This window comes from Tachypleus tridentatus, unplaced genomic scaffold (assembly GCF_004210375.1).
Source record: "Tachypleus tridentatus isolate NWPU-2018 unplaced genomic scaffold, ASM421037v1 Hic_cluster_2, whole genome shotgun sequence".
In the NCBI taxonomy this organism is placed as follows: Eukaryota; Metazoa; Arthropoda; class Merostomata; order Xiphosura; family Limulidae; genus Tachypleus; species Tachypleus tridentatus.
The window spans coordinates 55,196,611-55,222,422 of record NW_027467782.1 but is presented as its reverse complement, the minus strand read 5'-3'; the positions used below and the strand labels follow the sequence as shown (position 1 = coordinate 55,222,422).

Below are 25,812 nucleotides of genomic sequence, written 5' to 3'. Positions count from 1 at the left end.
ACACAAGATAAACACTGTGACCTGAACCACACAGTATAAAACTGTGACCAGAACTACACAAGTATAAAACTGTGACCTGAACTACACAGGATAAAAACTGTGACCTGAACTACACAGGATAAAAAACTGTGACCTGAACCACACAAGATAAAACTGTGACCAGAACTACACAAGATTAAAACTGTGACCAGAACTACACAAGATAAAAACTGTGACCTGAACTACACAAGATAAAAACTGTGAACCCTGAACTACACAAGATAAAAAACTGTGATCTGAACTACACAGATAAAAAAACTGACCAGAACTACACAAGATAAAACTGTGAACCTGAACTACACAAGATAAAAACTGTGACCTACTACAAGATAAAAACTGTGACCTGAACTACACAAGATAAAAACTGTGACCTGAACTACACAAGATAAAAAACTGTGACCAGAACTACACATGATAAAACTAGAACTAACACACAAGATAAAAACTGTGACCAGAACTACAAGACAGGATATAAAAAAACTGTGACCTGAACTGATAAAAACTGCCAGAACTACACAAGATAAAACTGTGACCAGAACTACACAAGATAAAACTGTGACCAGAACTACACAGGTGACCAGAACTACACAAGATAAAAACTGTGATCTGAACTACACAAGATAAAAAAACTGTGACCAGAACTACAGATAAAAACTGTGACCAGAACTACACAAGATAAAAACTGTGACCTGAACTACACAGGATAAAAACTGTGACTTGAACTACACAAGATAAAACTGTGACCAGAACTACACAAGATAAAACACAGGATAAAAACTGTGACCAGAACTACACAAGATAAAAAACTGTGACCTGAACTACACAAGATAAAACTGTGACCAGAACTACACAAGATAAAAACTGTGACCAGAACTACACAGGATAAAAACTGTGACCAGAACTACACAAGATAAAAACCAGAACTACACAAGATAAAACTGTGACTGACCAGAACTCACAAGATAAAAAACTGTGATCAGAACTACACAGGATAAAAACTGTGACCAGAACTACACAAGATAAAAACTGTGACCAGAACTACACACCAGAACTACACAAGATAAAAACTGTGACCAGAACTACACAAGATAAAAACTGTGACCTGAACTACACAGGATAAAACTGTGACCAGAACTACAGATAAAAAACTGTGACCAGAACTACACAAGATAAAAAACTGTGACCAGAACTACACAGGATAAAAACTGTGACTTGAACTACACAAGATAAACACTGTGACCTGAACCACATAGTATAAAAAACTGTGAACCTGAACTACACAAGATAAAAACTGTGACCAGAACTACACAAGATAAAAACTGTGAACCTGAACTACACAAGATAAAAACTGTGACCTGAACTACACAAGATAAAAAGCTGTGACCAGAACTACACAAGATTAAAACTGTGACCTGAACTACACAGGATAAAAACTGTGACTTGAACTACACAAGATAAAAAACTGTAAGCAGAACTACACAAGATAAAAAACTGTGACCAGAACTACACAGGATAAAACTGTGACCAGAACTACACAAGATAAAAAAACTGTAACCTGAACTACACAAGATAAAAACTGTAACCTGAACTACACAGGATAAAAACTGTGACCTGAACTACACAAAATAAAAACTGTGACCAGAACTTCACAAGATAAAAACTGTGACCTGAACTACAGAAGATAAAACTGTGACCTGAACTACACAGGATAAAAACTGTGACCAGAACTACACAAGATTAAAACTGTGACCGGAACTACACAAGATAAAAAACTGTGACCAGAACTACACAAGATAAAAACTGTGACCTGAACTACACAGGATAAAAACTGTGACCAGAACTACACAAGATTAAAACTGTGACCAGAACTACACAGGATAAAATCTGTGACCAGAATTACACAGGATAAAAACTGTAACCTGAACTACACAGGGTAAAAACTGTGACCAGAACTACACAAGATTAAAAACTGTGACCTGAACTACACAAGATAAAAACTGTAACCTGAACTACACAGGGTAAAAACTGTGACCAGAACTACACAAGATTAAAAACTGTGACCTGAACTACACAGGATAAAAACTGTGACCTGAACTACACAAGATAAAAACTGTAAGCAGAACTACACAAGATAAAAACTGTGACCAGAACTACACAAGATAAAACTGTGACCTGAACTACACAAGATAAAAACTGTGACCAGAACTACACAGGGTAAAAACTGTGACCAGAACTACACAAGATTAAAACTGTGACCTGAACTACACAAGATAAAAACTGTGACCTGAACTACACAAGATAAAAACTGTGACCTGAACTACAGAAGATAAAAACTGTGACCTGAACTACACAGGATAAAAAACTGTGACCAGAACTACACAAGATTAAAAACTGTGACCGGAACTACACAAGATAAAAACTGTGACCAGAACTACACAAGATAAAAACTGTGACCTGAACTACAGAAGATAAAAACTGTGACCTGAACTACACAGGATAAAAACTGTGACCAGAACTACACAAGATTAAAACTGTGACCTGAACTACACAGGGTAAAAACTGTGACCAGAACTACACAAGATTAAAACTGTGACCTGAACTACACAAGATAAAAACTGTGACCTAAACTACACAAGATAAAAAAACTGTAAAAACAGAACTACACAAGATAAAAACTGTGACCAGAACTACACAAGATAAAAACTGTGACCTGAACTACACAAGATAAAAACTGTGACCAGAACTACACAGGGTAAAAACTGTGACCAGAACTACACAAGATTAAAAACTGTGACCTGAACTACACAAGATAAAAACTGTGACCTGAACTACACAAGATAAAACTGTGACCAGAACTTCACCAGATAAAACTGTGACCAGAACTACACAAGATAAAAACTACACTTTGTAGTTCAACCACTGAATGTATTGATTTGTCCTTTTACAATATCAGGTTACCTTTAAATACGTTGTAATATATATTGTATTAAAGATACCTTTAAATACGTTGTAATATATATTGTATTAAAGTTTAAATACGTTGTAATGTATATTGTGTTAATGTTACCTTTAAATACGTTGTAATGTATATTGTGTTAAAGATGCCTTTAAATTTGTTGTAATATATATTGTATTAAAGATGCCTTTAAATACGTTGTAATGTATATTGTGTTAAAGTTACCCTTAAATTTGTTGTAATATATATTGTATTAAAGATGCTTTTAAATACGTTGTAATGTACATTGTGTTAATGTTACCTTTAACTACGTTTATATTATGTATTGTATTAAAGCACTCTTTAAATATGTTTGTAATGTATTGTATTAAAATTGTCTTTAAATATGTTACAATATAGACTGTAAGGCTCTAAGGAAATTAATTTACTTATTTCGTTGTCAATGGTTTGATGCAAAACACTAATCGTTAGAATGTTTTTGTTTTAATTTCTTGAGGAAAACGTGAAATGGTGTTGTTCAGACTCTAGTGCTTGTCTCTCTATCATATAGTATTGTTCAGACTCTAGTGCTTGTCTCTCTATCATATGGTATTGTTCAGACTCTAGTGCTTGTATCTCTATCATATAGTATTGTTCAGACTCTAGTGCTTGTCTCTCTATCATATAGTATTGTTCAGACTCTAGTGCTTGTCTCTCTATTATATGGTATTCTTCAGACTCTAGTGCTTGTCTCTCTATCATATGGTATTGTTCAGACTCTAGTGCTTGTCTCTCTATCATATAGTATTGTTCAGACTCTAGTGCTTGTCTCTCCATCATATGGTATTCTTCAGACTCTAGTGCTTGTCTCTCTATCATATGGTATTGTTCAGACTCTAGTGCTTGTCTCTCTATCATATGGTATTGTTCAGACACTAGTCCTTGTCTCTCTATCATATGGTATTGTTCAGACTCTAGTGCTTGTCTCTCTATCATATAGTATTGTTCAGACACTAGTCCTTGTCTCTCTATCATATGGTATTGTTCAGATTCTAGTGCTTGTCTCTCTATCATATAGTATTTTTCAGACTCTAGTGCTTGTCTCTCTATCATATGGTATTGTTCAGACTCTAGTGCTTGTCTCTCTATCATATGGTATTGTTCAGACTCTAGTCCTTGTTTCTCTATAATATAATATTGCTCAAACAGTTCCATTCACCAATCCTTCGTTGTTTTAAAAAAGCACTTCTGTCCAGACTGTTAAATTCACCAGACCTCTGGTGTTTCAAAATGAGCGATTCTGTTCAGAGTGTTCCATTGATCGGTCCTCCGTCAAGTCCAAACATCACTAATGTTCGGATATTTATAACTACAGGTCTTCTCGAGCTTCGTAACGTTATTAATATTTAGTCAACTACATCTGAAGATGACCCAATTCTTAACCTTATTAATAGTTAGCCAGTTACATCTTTAGATGACCCGCTCCGAAACGTTATTACTGTTCAGACAGTTGCGTATATTCTCTTGTTTTTCAGTCAGAGAACAATCTTTGTTTCAGATACTGAGTGATGGATGAGAAACTTTAAACTAGGATATCTTAAAACAATTCGTGTCATTCTTACACTTAAAACACTTGACAAGGTCCTCACTAGACCACGTGTTCATCATTCACACTTCATGCGTCTAGCGGAAGACATTTAACACGAACTCATAAAGTAAGTGCTCGAGAACATTTCTTGTTTCATGTGAGTTGTAGCTTAATGAAAGACTGAATTAGTCAAATCAATGTCTAGTTAACGCTTCGTGATCTGCGAAGAAAACTCTCCACAGGCGAGATATGTTTTATACGAAGTTTTAATGCACTGTATTATGTCCTACCGACTCACCGAAATGCACGACTTAACTTCGCGTGCAGCAAAGTGTCTAACAGTTGGTTATAAACTCAAGATGACAAATCCACGGTCATCTCACTCATCTGTAAGTACCAGAGTATACGTTTCTGTTAACCCTGAATCTCATATATGTCTTATTTATATACTCAAATAAAATGTCTTTTTTTTAAATTCGACAGAAACTTTAAACAAGTATTTTTTAATATCTATAATTTCAAGTTGCATTAAATAAATTAACCATTTGGTTTGGTTTGAATTTCGCGCAAAGCTACTCTATGGCTATCTACTATTCACGATAACGAACTTATATATAGAACATTACACTATGTAACACAAGTTTTGTTCCTGGATAGTATGTGTTATTTCTTAATTGCTTATGTTGTAAAAATGACCATTATTCCCTTCAAACTTTGCTTTTGTGACCTGGACAATGAAATTTAGAAATTAACCTATTTTCTATGTAAAAACGGACAAATTTGTACATTTTCATTTGCATGAGGTTTGAATAAAACAACATATGAAGCAAAATTTACATGTATTTATACTAAAGTTATACAAAAATGTTTAGAAGTGAGTAGTTTTTCGATTTTTGCGACTATAATGTAAATCACTTTCACGTATCAGCCACCAAATATAGTCTCCCATCATGTGTTTGTTATACGCTCCCAGATCACAAAAGCAAAGTTTTAAGAGAGATATAGGTCTTTTCCATTTACTTTAGGCATAAGCAATTGGGAAATAACACTTTCTGCCCAGGAACAAGAAGTAGTAAACATTGTGTTACATGTGTTATAATAAACATTGTGTTGCATAGTGTTATAAATATTGGCTGCTCTTGTGTTTGTTGGTTAAATTTCTTATTTTGCCTCCTTGCACTTACAATGCGAATGCGTATTGGTCTATTTTTTTGGATATGTTTGTTTTGAATTTCGCGGAAACCTATTCGAGGGCGATCTGCTCTATCCGTCCCTAATTTAGTAGTGTAAGACCAGAGGGAAGGCAGCTAGTCATCACCACCCACCGCCAACTCTTGGGCTACTCTTTTACCAACGAATAGTGGGACTGAACGTCACATTATAACGCTCCCACGGCTGAAAGAGCGAGCATGTTTGGTGTGACGGGGATTCGAATCCGCGACCCTCAAATTACGAGTAGCACGTTTTAACACGCTTGGCCATGCCGGGGCCCCGTTAGAAAAATAAATTTATTTTAAGCTCGATTAAAATTTTTTAAATTTATTTTCGTACAGAGATAATAATAACTTCTTATTTAAGAAAATGCTGGAACCACATACAACAAAATTAAAAATCATTTCAAATATTAAACAGGTGATTGTAAGACACCCTATCGAACCTTGAAACAAATTCAATAAAATATTTAATGCTGTAAACCATTAAACAAAGAAAGAGATAGAGATATACGCACAAAGACGGATAATTTATGGATATCTGTTATGCTTTCTACAACTATTTATTTTTGTGTTCTATATAATCTAATCCTCAATGTTAAGTCCTTGTGATTGAAAAACGTATCTAATGTAGGGGGTTTTCACGTTTGTTTTGTTATTTTTCTTTCGTTATTTTTCAAAGAAAATATTTCAAAGATTGCCAAAACGTTCAGCTCTAAAATTTAGAGATTGTTTTTGTTTGTTCTATTACTTGTTCTATTATTAGGGAATTTATAATAAAAAAGCTCGCCATTTGCGCAAACGAGTTTCCGCTGTATTAAGTTAAAGACCATAGTAATGGAAGCGTAGCTTGTCCTAAGAACATTTTTTTCCCTCTGTATTTATATTATAGTAATTTTCATTGTTTTCTTTACTATAAAACTTGAAATTAAACGTTTGTGCTTAATTCCAAACAAATAAACAATTTTTGTTTTTATATTATAAGAATTATTAAAACCTAATTTTCTGCATTTTAGGCGTATATTTCTGAGCCTCAGAAGTAAATTTGCAGTGATTAATAACAGAATTAATACTCAACCGTCATTAAATTACGAGTACATTTAAGAAATACAAGCACCAAGTAAAATGAGTATAACAAATGAAAAATTAATATTTATTTATTTATTTTGTTATCACTAAATTCTGGCGTAATCAATACATGGAGTTTGATGTGGGTAAGTATTATATTTATCATTAAAACCTAAAGTTCGTATTTCGGTTTTAGACTTGTTATTCCAGACAGAACCAAACCTAAATTGTAACGTTAGGTTTAGCAATATTTCAACATTGTACACGACTAAGCCTAAATTGTAATGTTAGGCTTAGCAATACTTATTATTATTGATAGGACTAAGCCTAAATTATAACGTTAGGCTTAGTTATACAAGTTACAAAGCTCAATATTTTATATTAAATTTGCATGCAGACGTGATCTGAACGTTACGTTCTTGTGTTGGTGTGTTCTGGACGTTTACATCTAGGAGTGTATGATTAACGTCTAGTGTTTTCCTTCTCTGTGTCTATATTAATCATTTTTTTATTTCATGCAGATGTGTTCACAACTTTTCGTGCTGTTTATTTCTCCCAGTCATTTTTCAGAAGGCAGCTAGTCATTCATTGAATTTGATTCGTTCTGAGCTGTTAAGTTTACGAAGACGAGACTCCTTGGTGTGGTGGTGAGAGTTCCTCAGTCTATAATATAAATAAGAGATCTTTAAGAATCGTGACAAACAACATTACAGTAATTAAATGATAAATTAAAATTTTAAAGTTAAAACTAGGTAAATTAGTTCTTTGTTTTTACACATCTTTTTAAATGATGCAAACGAGTCTAGAGCTAAGGACAGCCGGTTAATAGTTTGTAAATTATTTAGCCTTATAATAAGATTTTTCTTAAATTGTTTTTGTTTTTGGAATTTCGCACAAAGCTACTCGAGGGCTATTTGTGCTAGCCGTCTCTAATTTAGCAATGTAAGACTAGAGGGAAGGCAGCTATTCATCACTACCCACCGCCAACTCTTGGGCTACTCTTGTACGAACGAATAGTGGAGTTGACCATCACATTATAACGCCCACACGGCTGGGAGAGCGAGCATGTTTAGCGCGACGCGGGCTCGAACCCGCGACCCTCGAATTACGAGTCGCACGCCTTACGCGCTTTGCCATGCCAGGCCAACATTTTTTTTTTCTTAAAACCAAATAGCGAGTCTCAAGAGAGCTGCATCATCACACTATTTACTAACCTTGCTCTTGAAAGAACTGGAGAAGAATGAAAAAAAATATTCTAGTGTAATTGAATATATATTTGTAGTTATTATCTGACTAGCTGGGCCCTTAATATAACGTTACCAATTGTGTTTCACATGACTGATTGTATATACTTTACATATAGGTTTTGCACCAAAAGATTTAAATGTAGTTTCAAAGAAAATGACTTGTTTTAATTCATCGTTCTATCGTTGAGAGAAAATGAAACGTCTGATAGGTGGAAAGGTTAACTAAATAGACGAACCGAAGAACTCTATTGTCTAATTCTTCCGCCTAAGATATGTCACTGATTGTCTTTGTTATCTGATGTCACATAACACCACGGCTCTCGATGCAGCGGGTGGTAATAACGTCTACGGACGTCAGTGAAGGATTTCATTTCCATAGGCTCTACACACTTCAAAAGAGTTGGTATTTGACACCAACATTGACGAGGCTTCATTAAGATAAAAAAGAAAACCTTTACACTGACTCGAGTGACCTCTAGTGTTACTAATTCAGAGCTCAGTTTAAATGCGTCTACAAATGAAATGAATTTAACTCTTTGCTTTTCTATGAACATCGTCTTCTTCAGGATATCTAATTCGTTGACTTATTTAACGTAAATATATCCATTGAAACCAAAATCAGTAAGCTTACCAACTTACAAGTCTTCGCTAAAATTTAACGAAATATATTTTGCTTATGTCACAGTCAAGGTCCGTATCGAGTATTGTCACGTTTAAATTTACAACAATTATTCTGTTTGTTTTGTTTTTGGAATTACGCGCAAACCTACACGAGGGCTATCTGCACTAGCCGTCTCTAATTTAACAATGTCAGACTAGAGGGAAGGCAGCTAGTCATCGCCACTCACCGCCAACTCTTGGGCTACACTTTTACCAACTAATAGTGGGATTGACTGTAACATTATAGCGCACCTATGGTTGAAATGGCGAACATGTTTAGTGTGATGGGAATTGGAACCCCGCGACCCTTGGATTACAGGTCGAGTGCCTCAACCAGCTGTCAATGTCAGGTCCATTTATTCTGTAGTAAACTATTGTTCGTGGGCTTGGTAAACACTAAACACGTGATTTGAACAAACCAATCCTGGTACCTATTCAACAACGTAAACGACAAAAAAAATTAAAGAATAGTAAAAATAGCTGACTAAAATTATTAGATAATTACAGAATATTACAACTCACAGCCTATTATAATAGAAATAAATCACTCATTACATCTATTAAAATAAATGATTAGATTTCTGAGCCCTGAAATATGCATACTTACTTCAACACAACATTTAAATTACAGAAGCTTTAGAATTTTTCATCTTTGCCATCATTATGTCCAAATAGCTAAGTCTATAACAGAAGTATATTATGTAGATACATCTGTACAATATTTTTCCTTTGCAGCCTCTAAAAAGAACGTAGTAACAAGTAGAACCATCCTTTGTAAATAACTATCTCTTGGTCATAGAATAATCTGTAACATCGTTGGCACTTTTATCTCTCAACTACGTAACAGAACGGTGTGTCCATTAAACAAATCTCTTGATCGCGTAAAATTAAGATCTAATCGTGACAACCAATCTATTGTTTGCATACGTTTCATCAGTAACAATTAATTTAATCATCAAGCTAAGGTTAGATACATCAATGGCAAACATCCCTTGGTGAAATAAGGGAGAGATCGGTAGCTAATCTCTTATCTAACTAATAATAAGTATAACAATGGACGGTAGCTAATCTCTTATCTAACTAATAATAAGTATAACAATGGACGGTAGCTAATCTCTTATCTAACTAATAATAAGTATAACAATGGACGGTAGCTAATCTCTTATCTAACTAATAATAAGTATAACAATGGACGGTAGCTAATCTCTTATCTAACTAATAATAAGTATAACAATGGACGGTAGCTAATCTCTTATCTAACTAATAATAAGTATAACAATGGACGGTAGCTAATCTCTTATCTAACTAATAATAAGTATAACAATGGACGGTAGCTAATCTCTTATCTAACTAATAATAAGTATAACAATGGACGGTAGCTAATCTCTTATCTAACTAATAATAAGTATAACAATGGACGGTAGCTAATCTCTTATCTAACTAATAATAAGTATAACAATGGACGGTAGCTAATCTCTTATCTAACTAATAATAAGTATAACAATGGACGGTAGCTAATCTCTTATCTAACTAATAATAATAAGTATAACAATGGACGGTAGCTAATCTCTTATCTAACTAATAATAAGTATAACAATGGACGGTAGCTAATCTCTTATCTAACTAATAATAAGTATAACAATGGACGGTAGCTAATCTCTTATCTAACTAATAATAAGTATAACAATGCACGGTAGCTAATCTCTTATCTAACTAATAATAAATATAACAATGGACGGTAGCTAATCTCTTATCTAACTAATAATAAGTATAACAATGGACGGTAGCTAATCTCTTATCTAACTAATAATAAGTATAACAATGGACGGTAGCTAATCTCTTATCTAACTAATAATAAGTATAACAATGGACGGTAGCTAATCTCTTATCTAACTAATAATAAGTATAACAATGGATGGTAGCTAATCTCTTATCTAACTAATAATAAGTATAACAATGGACGGTAGCTAATCTCTTATCTAACTAATAATAAGTATAACAATGGACGGTAGCTAATCTCTTATCTAACTAATAATAAGTATAACAATGGACGGTAGCTAATCTCTTATCTAACTAATAATAAGTATAACAATGCACGGTAGCTAATCTCTTATCTAACTAATAATAAGTATAACAATGGACGGTAGCTAATCTCTTATCTAACTAATAATAAGTATAACAATGGACGGTAGCTAATCTCTTATCTAACTAATAATAAGTATAACAATGGACGGTAGCTAATCTCTTATCTAACTAATAATAAGTATAACAATGGACGGTAGCTAATCTCTTATCTAACTAATAATAAGTATAACAATGGACGGTAGCTAATCTCTTATCTAACTAATAATAATAATAAATATAACAATGGACGGTAGCTAATCTCTTAATCTAACTAATAATAAGTATAACAATGGACGGTAGCTAATCTCTTATCTAACTAATAATAAGTATAACAATGGACGGTAGCTAATCTCTTATCTAACTAATAATAAGTATAACAATGGACGGTAGCTAATCTCTTATCTAACTAATAATAAGTATAACAATGGACGGTAGCTAATCTCTTATCTAACTAATAATAAGTATAACAATGGACGGTAGCTAATCTCTTATCTAACTAATAATAAGTATAACAATGGACGGTAGCTAATCTCTTATCTAACTAATAATAAGTATAACAATGGACGGTAGCTAATCTCTTATCTAACTAATAATAAGTATAACAATGGACGGTAGCTAATCTCTTATCTAACTAATAATAAGTATAACAATGGACGGTAGCTAATCTCTTATCTAACTAATAATAAGTATAACAATGGACGGTAGCTAATCTCTTATCTAACTAATAATAAGTATAACAATGGACGGTAGCTAATCTCTTATCTAACTAATAATAAGTATAACAATGGACGGTAGCTAATCTCTTATCTAACTAATAATAAGTATAACAATGGACGGTAGCTAATCTCTTATCTAACTAATAATAAGTATAACAATGGACGGTAGCTAATCTCTTATCTAACTAATAATAAGTATAACAATGGACGGTAGCTAATCTCTTATCTAACTAATAATAAGTATAACAATGGACGGTAGCTAATCTCTTATCTAACTAATAATAAGTATAACAATGGACGGTAGCTAATCTCTTATCTAACTAATAATAAGTATAACAATGGACGGTAGCTAATCTCTTATCTAACTAATAATAAGTATAACAATGGACGGTAGCTAATCTCTTATCTAACTAATAATAAGTATAACAATGGACGGTAGCTAATCTCTTATCTAACTAATAATAAGTATAACAATGGACGGTAGCTAATCTCTTATCTAACTAATAATAAGTATAACAATGGACGGTAGCTAATCTCTTATCTAACTAATAATAAGTATAACAATGGACGGTAGCTAATCTCTTATCTAACTAATAATAAGTATAACAATGGATGGTAGCTAATCTCTTATCTAACTAATAATAAGTATAACAATGGACGGTAGCTAATCTCTTATCTAACTAATAATAAGTATAACAATGGACGGTAGCTAATCTCTTATCTAACTAATAATAAGTATAACAATGGACGGTAATCTAATAATAAGTATCTAACTAATAAGTAAGTATAACAATGGACGGTAGCTAATCTCTTATCTAACTAATAATAAGTATAACAATGGACGGTAGCTAATCTCTTATCTAACTAATAATAAGTATAACAATGGACGGTAGCTAATCTCTTATCTAACTAATAATAAGTATAACAATGGACGGTAGCTAATCTCTTATCTAACTAATAATAAGTATAACAATGGACGGTAGCTAATCTTTTATCTAACTAATAATAAGTATAACAATGGACGGTAGCTAATCTCTTATCTAACTAATAATAAGTATAACAATGGACGGTAGCTAATCTCTTATCTAACTAATAATAAGTATAACAATGGACGGTAGCTAATCTCTTATCTAACTAATAATAAGTATAACAATGGACGGTAGCTAATCTCTTATCTAACTAATAATAAGTATAACAATGGACGGTAGCTAATCTCTTATCTAACTAATAATAAGTATAACAATGGACGGTAGCTAATCTCTTATCTAACTAATAATAAGTATAAAGATTACGGTAGCTAATCTCTTATCTAACTAATAATAAGTATAACAATGCACGGTAGCTAATCTTTTTATCTAACTAATAATAAGTATAACAATGGACGGTAGCTAATCTCTTATCTAACTAATAATAAGTATAACAATGGACGGTAGCTAATCTCTTATCTAACTAATAATAAGTATAACAATGGACGGTAGCTAATCTCTTATCTAACTAATAATAAGTATAACAATGGACGGTAGCTAATCTCTTATCTAACTAATAATAAGTATAACAATGGACGGTAGCTAATCTCTTATCTAACTAATAATAAGTATAACAATGGACGGTAGCTAATCTCTTATCTAACTAATAATAAGTATAACAATGGACGGTAGCTAATCTCTTATCTAACTAATAATAAGTATAACAATGGACGGTAGCTAATCTCTTATCTAACTAATAATAAGTATAACAATGCACGGTAGCTAATCTCTTATCTAACTAATAATAAGTGTAACAATGGACGGTAGCTAATCTCTTATCTAACTAATAATAAGTATAAAGATTACGGTAGCTAATCTCTTATCTAACTAATAATAAGTATAACAATGGACGGTAGCTAATCTCTTATCTAACTAATAATAAGTATAACAATGGACGGTAGCTAATCTCTTATCTAACTAATAATAAGTATAACAATGGACGGTAGCTAATCTCTTATCTAACTAATAATAAGTATAACAATGCACGGTAGCTAATCTCTTATCTAACTAATAATAAGTATAACAATGCACGGTAGCTAATCTCTTATCTAACTAATAATAAATATAACAATGGACGGTAGCTAATCTCTTATCTAACTAATAATAAGTATAACAATGCACGGTAGCTAATCTCTTATCTAACTAATAATAAGTATAACAATGGACGGTAGCTAATCTCTTATCTAACTAATAATAAGTATAACAATGGACGGTAGCTAATCTCTTATCTAACTAATAATAAGTATAACAATGGACGGTAGCTAATCTCTTATCTAACTAATAATAAGTTATAACAATGGACGGTAGCTAATCTCTTATCTAACTAATAATAAGTATAACAATGGACGGTAGCTAATCTCTTATCTAACTAATAATAAGGTATAACAATGGACGGTAGCTAATCTCTTTATCTAACTAATAATAAGTATAACAATGGACGGTAGCTAATCTCTTATCTAACTAATAATAAGTATAACAATGGACGGTAGCTAATCTCTTATCTAACTAATAATAAGTATAACAATGGACGGTAGCTAATCTCTTATCTAACTAATAATAAGTATAACAATGGACGGTAGCTAATCTCTTATCTAACTAATAATAAGTATAACAATGCACGGTAGCTAATCTCAGTCTAACTAATAATAAGTGTAACAATGGACGGTAGCTAATCTCTTATCTAACTAATAATAAGTATAACAATGGACGGTAGCTAATCTCTTATCTAACTAATAATAAGTATAACAATGGACGGTAGCTAATCTCTTATCTAACTAATAATAAGTATAACAATGGACGGTAGCTAATCTCTTATCTAACTAATAATAAGTATAACAATGGACGGTAGCTAATCTCTTATCTAACTAATAATAAGTATAACAATGGACGGTAGCTAATCTCTTATCTAACTAATAATAAGTATAACAATGGACGGTAGCTAATCTCTTATCTAACTAATAATAAGTATAACAATGGACGGTAGCTAATCTCTTATCTAACTAATAATAAGTATAACAATGGACGGTAGCTAATCTCTTATCTAACTAATAATAAGTATAACAATGGACGGTAGCTAATCTCTTATCTAACTAATAATAAGTATAACAATGGACGGTAGCTAATCTCTTATCTAACTAATAATAAGTATAACAATGGACGGTAGCTAATCTCTTATCTAACTAATAATAAGTATAACAATGGACGGTAGCTAATCTCTTATCTAACTAATAATAAGTATAACAATGGACGGTAGCTAATCTCTTATCTAACTAATAATAAGTATAACAATGGACGGTAGCTAATCTCTTATCTAACTAATAATAAGTATAACAATGGACGGTAGCTAATCTCTTATCTAACTAATAATAAGTATAACAATGGACGGTAGCTAATCTCTTATCTAACTAATAATAAGTATAACAATGGACGGTAGCTAATCTCTTATCTAACTAATAATAAGTATAACAATGGACGGTAGCTAATCTCTTATCTAACTAATAATAAGTATAACAATGGACGGTAGCTAATCTCTTATCTAACTAATAATAAGTATAACAATGGACGGTAGCTAATCTCTTATCTAACTAATAATAAGTATAACAATGGACGGTAGCTAATCTCTTATCTAACTAATAATAAGTATAACAATGGACGGTAGCTAATCTCTTATCTAACTAATAATAAGTATAACAATGGACGGTAGCTAATCTCTTATCTAACTAATAATAAGTATAACAATGGACGGTAGCTAATCTCTTATCTAACTAATAATAAGTATAACAATGGACGGTAGCTAATCTCTTATCTAACTAATAATAGTATAACAATGGACGGTAGCTAATCTCTTATCTAACTAATAATAAAGTGAAACATTGGACGGTAGCTAATCTCTTATCTACTACTAATAAAATTGTATAACAATGGACGGTAGCTAATTTCTTATCTAACTAATAATAGCAACACAATGGACGGTAGCTAATCTCTTATCTAACTAATAAAATATAATAGACAATGGACGGTCCATCTCTTATCTATTAACTAATAATAAGTGAACTCAATGCACGGTAGCTAATCTCTTATCTAACTAATAATAAGTGAAACAATGGACATTAGCTAATTTCTTATCTAACTAATAGCGGTAAGAATGGATGGTGAAAGAAACGTCTTATGCAGATAACTATGTGGGTGCCCTTGGCAACTGGATGGTGAAAGCTGGTCTCTTATCTAACCAATAATAAGGTATAGCCATGGATGGTAGCTAATCTCTTATCTAACTAATAATAAGTATAAAGATTACGGTAGCTAATCTCTTATCTAACTAATAATAAGTATAACAATTGCACGGTGGCTAATCTCTTATCTAACTAATAATTATAACAATGCAGTGTAGCTAATCTCTTATCTTTAATAATAAGTGTAATAACAATGGGCTGTAGCAATCTCTTATCTAACTAATAATGTATAAAGGTGCATTAGCTAATCTCTTATCTAACTATAAAATAAGTATAAACAATGCACGGTAGCTAATCTCTGTCTAATTAATAATAAGTGTAATGGGGCGGTTTAATCTCTTATCTAACTAATAATAAGTATTAAAGGTTGCGGTAGCAATCTCTTTCTAAACTATAATAAATTAACAATGCACGTGGCTAATCTCTTATCTAACTAATAATAAATATAACAATGGACGGTGCTAATCTCTTATCTAACTAATAATAAGTATAACAATGGACGGTAGCTAATCTCTTATCTAACTAATAATAAGTATAACAATGGACGGTAGCTAATCTCTTATCTAACTAATAATAAGTATAACAATGGACGGTAGCTAATCTCTTATCTAACTAATAATAAGTATAACAATGGACGGTAGCTAATCTCTTATCTAACTAATAATAAGTATAACAATGGACGGTAGCTAATCTCTTATCTAACTAATAATAAGTATAACAATGGACGGTAGCTAATCTCTTATCTAACTAATAATAAGTATAACAATGGACGGTAGCTAATCTCTTATCTAACTAATAATAAGTATAACAATGGACGGTAGCTAATCTCTTATCTAACTAATAATAAGTATAACAATGGACGGTAGCTAATCTCTTATCTAACTAATAATAAGTATAACAATGGACGGTAGCTAATCTCTTATCTAACTAATAATAAGTATAACAATGGACGGTAGCTAATCTCTTATCTAACTAATAATAAGTATAACAATGGACGGTAGCTAATCTCTTATCTAACTAATAATAAGTATAACAATGGACGGTAGCTAATCTCTTATCTAACTAATAATAAGTATAACAATGGACGGTAGCTAATCTCTTATCTAACTAATAATAAGTATAACAATGGACGGTAGCTAATCTCTTATCTAACTAATAATAAGTATAACAATGGACGGTAGCTAATCTCTTATCTAACTAATAATAAGTATAACAATGGACGGTAGCTAATCTCTTATCTAACTAATAATAAGTATAACAATGGACGGTAGCTAATCTCTTATCTAACTAATAATAAGTATAACAATGGACGGTAGCTAATCTCTTATCTAACTAATAATAAGTATAACAATGGACGGTAGCTAATCTCTTATCTAACTAATAATAAGTATAACAATGGACGGTAGCTAATCTCTTATCTAACTAATAATAAGTATAACAATGGACGGTAGCTAATCTCTTATCTAACTAATAATAAGTATAACAATGGACGGTAGCTAATCTCTTATCTAACTAATAATAAGTATAACAATGGACGGTAGCTAATCTCTTATCTAACTAATAATAAGTATAACAATGGACGGTAGCTAATCTCTTATCTAACTAATAATAAGTATAACAATGGACGGTAGCTAATCTCTTATCTAACTAATAATAAGTATAACAATGGACGGTAGCTAATCTCTTATCTAACTAATAATAAGTATAACAATGGACGGTAGCTAATCTCTTATCTAACTAATAATAAGTATAACAATGGACGGTAGCTAATCTCTTATCTAACTAATAATAAGTATAACAATGGACGGTAGCTAATCTCTTATCTAACTAATAATAAGTATAACAATGGACGGTAGCTAATCTCTTATCTAACTAATAATAAGTATAACAATGGACGGTAGCTAATCTCTTATCTAACTAATAATAAGTATAACAATGGACGGTAGCTAATCTCTTATCTAACTAATAATAAGTATAACAATGGACGGTAGCTAATCTCTTATCTAACTAATAATAAGTATAACAATGGACGGTAGCTAATCTCTTATCTAACTAATAATAAGTATAACAATGGACGGTAGCTAATCTCTTATCTAACTAATAATAAGTATAACAATGGACGGTAGCTAATCTCTTATCTAACTAATAATAAGTATAACAATGGACGGTAGCTAATCTCTTATCTAACTAATAATAAGTATAACAATGGACGGTAGCTAATCTCTTATCTAACTAATAATAAGTATAACAATGGACGGTAGCTAATCTCTTATCTAACTAATAATAAGTATAACAATGGACGGTAGCTAATCTCTTATCTAACTAATAATAAGTATAACAATGGACGGTAGCTAATCTCTTATCTAACTAATAATAAGTATAACAATGGACGGTAGCTAATCTCTTATCTAACTAATAATAAGTATAACAATGGACGGTAGCTAATCTCTTATCTAACTAATAATAAGTATAACAATGGACGGTAGCTAATCTCTTATCTAACTAATAATAAGTATAACAATGGACGGTAGCTAATCTCTTATCTAACTAATAATAAGTATAACAATGGACGGTAGCTAATCTTTATCTAACTAATAATAAGTATAACAATGGACGGTAGCTAATCTCTTATCTAACTAATAATAAGTATAACAATGGACGGTAGCTAATCTCTTATCTAACTAATAATAAGTATAACAATGGACGGTAGCTAATCTCTTATCTAACTAATAATAAGTATAACAATGGACGGTAGCTAATCTCTTATCTAACTAATAATAAGTATAACAATGGACGGTAGCTAATCTCTTATCTAACTAATAATAAGTATAACAATGGACGGTAGCTAATCTCTTATCTAACTAATAATAAGTATAACAATGGACGGTAGCTAATCTCTTATCTAACTAATAATAAGTATAACAATGGACGGTAGCTAATCTCTTATCTAACTAATAATAAGTATAACAATGGACGGTAGCTAATCTCTTATCTAACTAATAATAAGTATAACAATGGACGGTAGCTAATCTCTTATCTAACTAATAATAAGTATAACAATGGACGGTAGCTAATCTCTTATCTAACTAATAATAAGTATAACAATGGACGGTAGCTAATCTCTTATCTAACTAATAATAAGTATAACAATGGACGGTAGCTAATCTCTTATCTAACTAATAATAAGTATAACAATGGACGGTAGCTAATCTCTTATCTAACTAATAATAAGTATAACAATGGACGGTAGCTAATCTCTTATCTAACTAATAATAAGTATAACAATGGACGGTAGCTAATCTCTTATCTAACTAATAATAAGTATAACAATGGACGGTAGCTAATCTCTTATCTAACTAATAATAAGTATAACAATGGACGGTAGCTAATCTCTTATCTAACTAATAATAAGTATAACAATGGACGGTAGCTAATCTCTTATCTAACTAATAATAAGTATAACAATGGACGGTAGCTAATCTCTTATCTAACTAATAATAAGTATAACAATGGACGGTAGCTAATCTCTTATCTAACTAATAATAAGTATAACAATGGACGGTAGCTAATCTCTTATCTAACTAATAATAAGTATAACAATGGACGGTAGCTAATCTCTTATCTAACTAATAATAAGTATAACAATGGACGGTAGCTAATCTCTTATCTAACTAATAATAAGTATAACAATGGACGGTAGCTAATCTCTTATCTAACTAATAATAAGTATAACAATGGACGGTAGCTAATCTCTTATCTAACTAATAATAAGTATAACAATGGACGGTAGCTAATCTCTTATCTAACTAATAATAAGTATAACAATGGACGGTAGCTAATCTCTTATCTAACTAATAATATCTAACTATAATAAGTATAACAATGGTAGCTAATCTCTTATCTAACTAATAATAAGTATAACAATGGACGGTAGCTAATCTCTTATCTAACTAATAATAAGTATAACAATGGACGGTAGCTAATCTCTTATCTAACTAATAATAAGTATAACAATGGACGGTAGCTAATCTCTTATCTAACTAATAATAAGTATAACAATGGACGGTAGCTAATCTCTTATCTAACTAATAATAAGTATAACAATGGACGGTAGCTAATCTCTTATCTAACTAATAATAAGTATAACAATGGACGGTAGCTAATCTCTTATCTAACTAATAATAAGTATAACAATGGACGGTAGCTAATCTCTTATCTAACTAATAATAAGTATAACAATGGACGGTAGCTAATCTCTTATCTAACTAATAATAAGTATAACAATGGACGGTAGCTAATCTCTTATCTAACTAATAATAAGTATAACAATGGACGGTAGCTAATCTCTTATCTAACTAATAATAAGTATAACAATGGACGGTAGCTAATCTCTTATCTAACTAATAATAAGTATAACAATGGACGGTAGCTAATCTCTTATCTAACTAATAATAAGTATAACAATGGACGGTAGCTAATCTCTTATCTAACTAATAATAAGTATAACAATGGACGGTAGCTAATCTCTTATCTAACTAATAATAAGTATAACAATGGACGGTAGCTAATCTCTTATCTAACTAATAATAAGTATAACAATGGACGGTAGCTAATCTCTTATCTAACTAATAATAAGTATAACAATGGACGGTAGCTAATCTCTTATCTAACTAATAATAAGTATAACAATGGACGGTAGCTAATCTCTTATCTAACTAATAATAAGTATAACAATGGACGGTAGCTAATCTCTTATCTAACTAATAATAAGTATAACAATGGACGGTAGCTAATCTCTTATCTAACTAATAATAAGTATAACAATGGACGGTAGCTAATCTCTTATCTAACTAATAATAAGTATAACAATGGACGGTAGCTAATCTCTTATCTAACTAATAATAAGTATAACAATGGACGGTAGCTAATCTCTTATCTAACTAATAATAAGTATAACAATGGACGGTAGCTAATCTCTTATCTAACTAATAATAAGTATAACAATGGACGGTAGCTAATCTCTTATCTAACTAATAATAAGTATAACAATGGACGGTAGCTAATCTCTTATCTAACTAATAATAAGTATAACAATGGACGGTAGCTAATCTCTTATCTAACTAATAATAAGTATAACAATGGACGGTAGCTAATCTCTTATCTAACTAATAATAAGTATAACAATGGACGGTAGCTAATCTCTTATCTAACTAATAATAAGTATAACAATGGACGGTAGCTAATCTCTTATCTAACTAATAATAAGTATAACAATGGACGGTAGCTAATCTCTTATCTAACTAATAATAAGTATAACAATGGACGGTAGCTAATCTCTTATCTAACTAATAATAAGTATAACAATGGACGGTAGCTAATCTCTTATCTAACTAATAATAAGTATAACAATGGACGGTAGCTAATCTCTTATCTAACTAATAATAAGTATAACAATGGACGGTAGCTAATCTCTTATCTAACTAATAATAAGTATAACAATGGACGGTAGCTAATCTCTTATCTAACTAATAATAAGTATAACAATGGACGGTAGCTAATCTCTTATCTAACTAATAATAAGTATAACAATGGACGGTAGCTAATCTCTTATCTAACTAATAATAAGTATAACAATGGACGGTAGCTAATCTCTTATCTAACTAATAATAAGTATAACAATGGACGGTAGCTAATCTCTTATCTAACTAATAATAAGTATAACAATGGACGGTAGCTAATCTCTTATCTAACTAATAATAAGTATAACAATGGACGGTAGCTAATCTCTTATCTAACTAATAATAAGTATAACAATGGACGGTAGCTAATCTCTTATCTAACTAATAATAAGTATAACAATGGACGGTAGCTAATCTCTTATCTAACTAATAATAAGTATAACAATGGACGGTAGCTAATCTAATTATCTAACTAATAATAAGTATAACAATGGACGGTAGCTAATCTCTTATCTAACTAATAATAAGTATAACAATGGACGGTAGCTAATCTCTTATCTAACTAATAATAAGTATAACAATGGACGGTAGCTAATCTCTTATCTAACTAATAATAAGTATAACAATGGACGGTAGCTAATCTCTTATCTAACTAATAATAAGTATAACAATGGACGGTAGCTAATCTCTTATCTAACTAATAATAAGTATAACAATGGACGGTAGCTAATCTCTTATCTAACTAATAATAAGTATAACAATGGACGGTAGCTAATCTCTTATCTAACTAATAATAAGTATAACAATGGACGGTAGCTAATCTCTTATCTAACAATAAGCTAATAATCTAACTAATAATAAGTATAACAATGGACGGTAGCTAATCTCTTATCTAACTAATAATAAGTATAACAATGGACGGTAGCTAATCTCTTATCTAACTAATAATAAGTATAACAATGGACGGTAGCTAATCTCTTATCTAACTAATAATAAGTATAACAATGGACGGTAGCTAATCTCTTATCTAACTAATAATAAGTATAACAATGGACGGTAGCTAATCTCTTATCTAACTAATAATAAGTATAACAATGGACGGTAGCTAATCTCTTATCTAACTAATAATAAGTATAACAATGGACGGTAGCTAATCTCTTATCTAACTAATAATAAGTATAACAATGGACGGTAGCTAATCTCTTATCTAACTAATAATAAGTATAACAATGGACGGTAGCTAATCTCTTATCTAACTAATAATAAGTATAACAATGGACGGTAGCTAATCTCTTATCTAACTAATAATAAGTATAACAATGGACGGTAGCTAATCTCTTATCTAACTAATAATAAGTATAACAATGGACGGTAGCTAATCTCTTATCTAACTAATAATAAGTATAACAATGGACGGTAGCTAATCTCTTATCTAACTAATAATAAGTATAACAATGGACGGTAGCTAATCTCTTATCTAACTAATAATAAGTATAACAATGGACGGTAGCTAATCTCTTATCTAACTAATAATAAGTATAACAATGGACGGTAGCTAATCTCTTATCTAACTAATAATAAGTATAACAATGGACGGTAGCTAATCTCTTATCTAACTAATAATAAGTATAACAATGGACGGTAGCTAATCTCTTATCTAACTAATAATAAGTATAACAATGGACGGTAGCTAAGTATAACAATGGACGGTATCTAACTAATAATAAGTATAACAATGGACGGTAGCTAATCTCTTATCTAACTAATAATAAGTATAACAATGGACGGTAGCTAATCTCTTATCTAACTAATAATAAGTATAACAATGGACGGTAGCTAATCTCTTATCTAACTAATAATAAGTATAACAATGGACGGTAGCTAATCTCTTATCTAACTAATAATAAGTATAACAATGGACGGTAGCTAATCTCTTATCTAACTAATAATAAGTATAACAATGGACGGTAGCTAATCTCTTATCTAACTAATAATAAGTATAACAATGGACGGTAGCTAATCTCTTATCTAACTAATAATAAGTATAACAATGGACGGTAGCTAATCTCTTATCTAACTAATAATAAGTATAACAATGGACGGTAGCTAATCTCTTATCTAACTAATAATAAGTATAACAATGGACGGTAGCTAATCTCTTATCTAACTAATAATAAGTATAACAATGGACGGTAGCTAATCTCTTATCTAACTAATAATAAGTATAACAATGGACGGTAGCTAATCTCTTATCTAACTAATAATAAGTATAACAATGGACGGTAGCTAATCTCTTATCTAACTAATAATAAGTATAACAATGGACGGTAGCTAATCTCTTATCTAACTAATAATAAGTATAACAATGGACGGTAGCTAATCTCTTATCTAACTAATAATAAGTATAACAATGGACGGTAGCTAATCTCTTATCTAACTAATAATAAGTATAACAATGGACGGTAGCTAATCTCTTATCTAACTAATAATAAGTATAACAATGGACGGTAGCTAATCTCTTATCTAACTAATAATAAGTATAACAATGGACGGTAGCTAATCTCTTATCTAACTAATAATAAGTATAACAATGGACGGTAGCTAATCTCTTATCTAACTAATAATAAGTATAACAATGGACGGTAGCTAATCTCTTATCTAACTAATAATAAGTATAACAATGGACGGTAGCTAATCTCTTATCTAACTAATAATAAGTATAACAATGGACGGTAGCTAATCTCTTATCTAACTAATAATAAGTATAACAATGGACGGTAGCTAATCTCTTATCTAACTAATAATAAGTATAACAATGGACGGTAGCTAATCTCTTATCTAACTAATAATAAGTATAACAATGGACGGTAGCTAATCTCTTATCTAACTAATAATAAGTATAACAATGGACGGTAGCTAATCTCTTATCTAACTAATAATAAGTATAACAATGGACGGTAGCTAATCTCTTATCTAACTAATAATAAGTATAACAATGGACGGTAGCTAATCTCTTATCTAACTAATAATAAGTATAACAATGGACGGTAGCTAATCTCTTATCTAACTAATAATAAGTATAACAATGGACGGTAGCTAATCTCTTATCTAACTAATAATAAGTATAACAATGGACGGTAGCTAATCTCTTATCTAACTAATAATAAGTATAACAATGGACGGTAGCTAATCTCTTATCTAACTAATAATAAGTATAACAATGGACGGTAGCTAATCTCTTATCTAACTAATAATAAGTATAACAATGGACGGTAGCTAATCTCTTATCTAACTAATAATAAGTATAACAATGGACGGTAGCTAATCTCTTATCTAACTAATAATAAGTATAACAATGGACGGTAGCTAATCTCTTATCTAACTAATAATAAGTATAACAATGGACGGTAGCTAATCTCTTATCTAACTAATAATAAGTATAACAATGGACGGTAGCTAATCTCTTATCTAACTAATAATAAGTATAACAATGGACGGTAGCTAATCTCTTATCTAACTAATAATAAGTATAACAATGGACGGTAGCTAATCTCTTATCTAACTAATAATAAGTATAACAATGGACGGTAGCTAATCTCTTATCTAACTAATAATAAGTATAACAATGGACGGTAGCTAATCTCTTATCTAACTAATAATAAGTATAACAATGGACGGTAGCTAATCTCTTATCTAACTAATAATAAGTATAACAATGGACGGTAGCTAATCTCTTATCTAACTAATAATAAGTATAACAATGGACGGTAGCTAATCTCTTATCTAACTAATAATAAGTATAACAATGGACGGTAGCTAATCTCTTATCTAACTAATAATAAGTATAACAATGGACGGTAGCTAATCTCTTAATAATAAGTAACTAATAATAAGTAACTAATAAGTATAACAATGGACGGTAGCTAATCTCTTATCTAACTAATAATAAGTATAACAATGGACGGTAGCTAATCTCTTATCTAACTAATAATAAGTATAACAATGGACGGTAGCTAATCTCTTATCTAACTAATAATAAGTATAACAATGGACGGTAGCTAATCTCTTATCTAACTAATAATAAGTATAACAATGGACGGTAGCTAATCTCTTATCTAACTAATAATAAGTATAACAATGGACGGTAGCTAATCTCTTATCTAACTAATAATAAGTATAACAATGGACGGTAGCTAATCTCTTATCTAACTAATAATAAGTATAACAATGGACGGTAGCTAATCTCTTATCTAACTAATAATAAGTATAACAATGGACGGTAGCTAATCTCTTATCTAACTAATAATAAGTATAACAATGGACGGTAGCTAATCTCTTATCTAACTAATAATAAGTATAACAATGGACGGTAGCTAATCTCTTATCTAACTAATAATAAGTATAACAATGGACGGTAGCTAATCTCTTATCTAACTAATAATAAGTATAACAATGGACGGTAGCTAATCTCTTATCTAACTAATAATAAGTATAACAATGGACGGTA

At 31.0% G+C, this 25,812-nt stretch overlaps 1 protein-coding gene across 1 annotated transcript in view; it reads left to right on the top strand.

Annotated features, from left to right (window-relative positions):
* Positions 1–4,264: 4,264 nt before the first annotated feature.
* LOC143242331 (uncharacterized) overlaps positions 4,265–25,812 on the top strand; it is a 40,387-nt gene continuing 18,839 nt past the window's right edge. The window contains exon 1 of the mRNA XM_076485690.1: positions 4,265–4,364. Within this exon, the coding sequence (XP_076341805.1) occupies positions 4,265–4,364 (100 nt within the window). The remainder of the gene's footprint in view (positions 4,365–25,812) is intronic.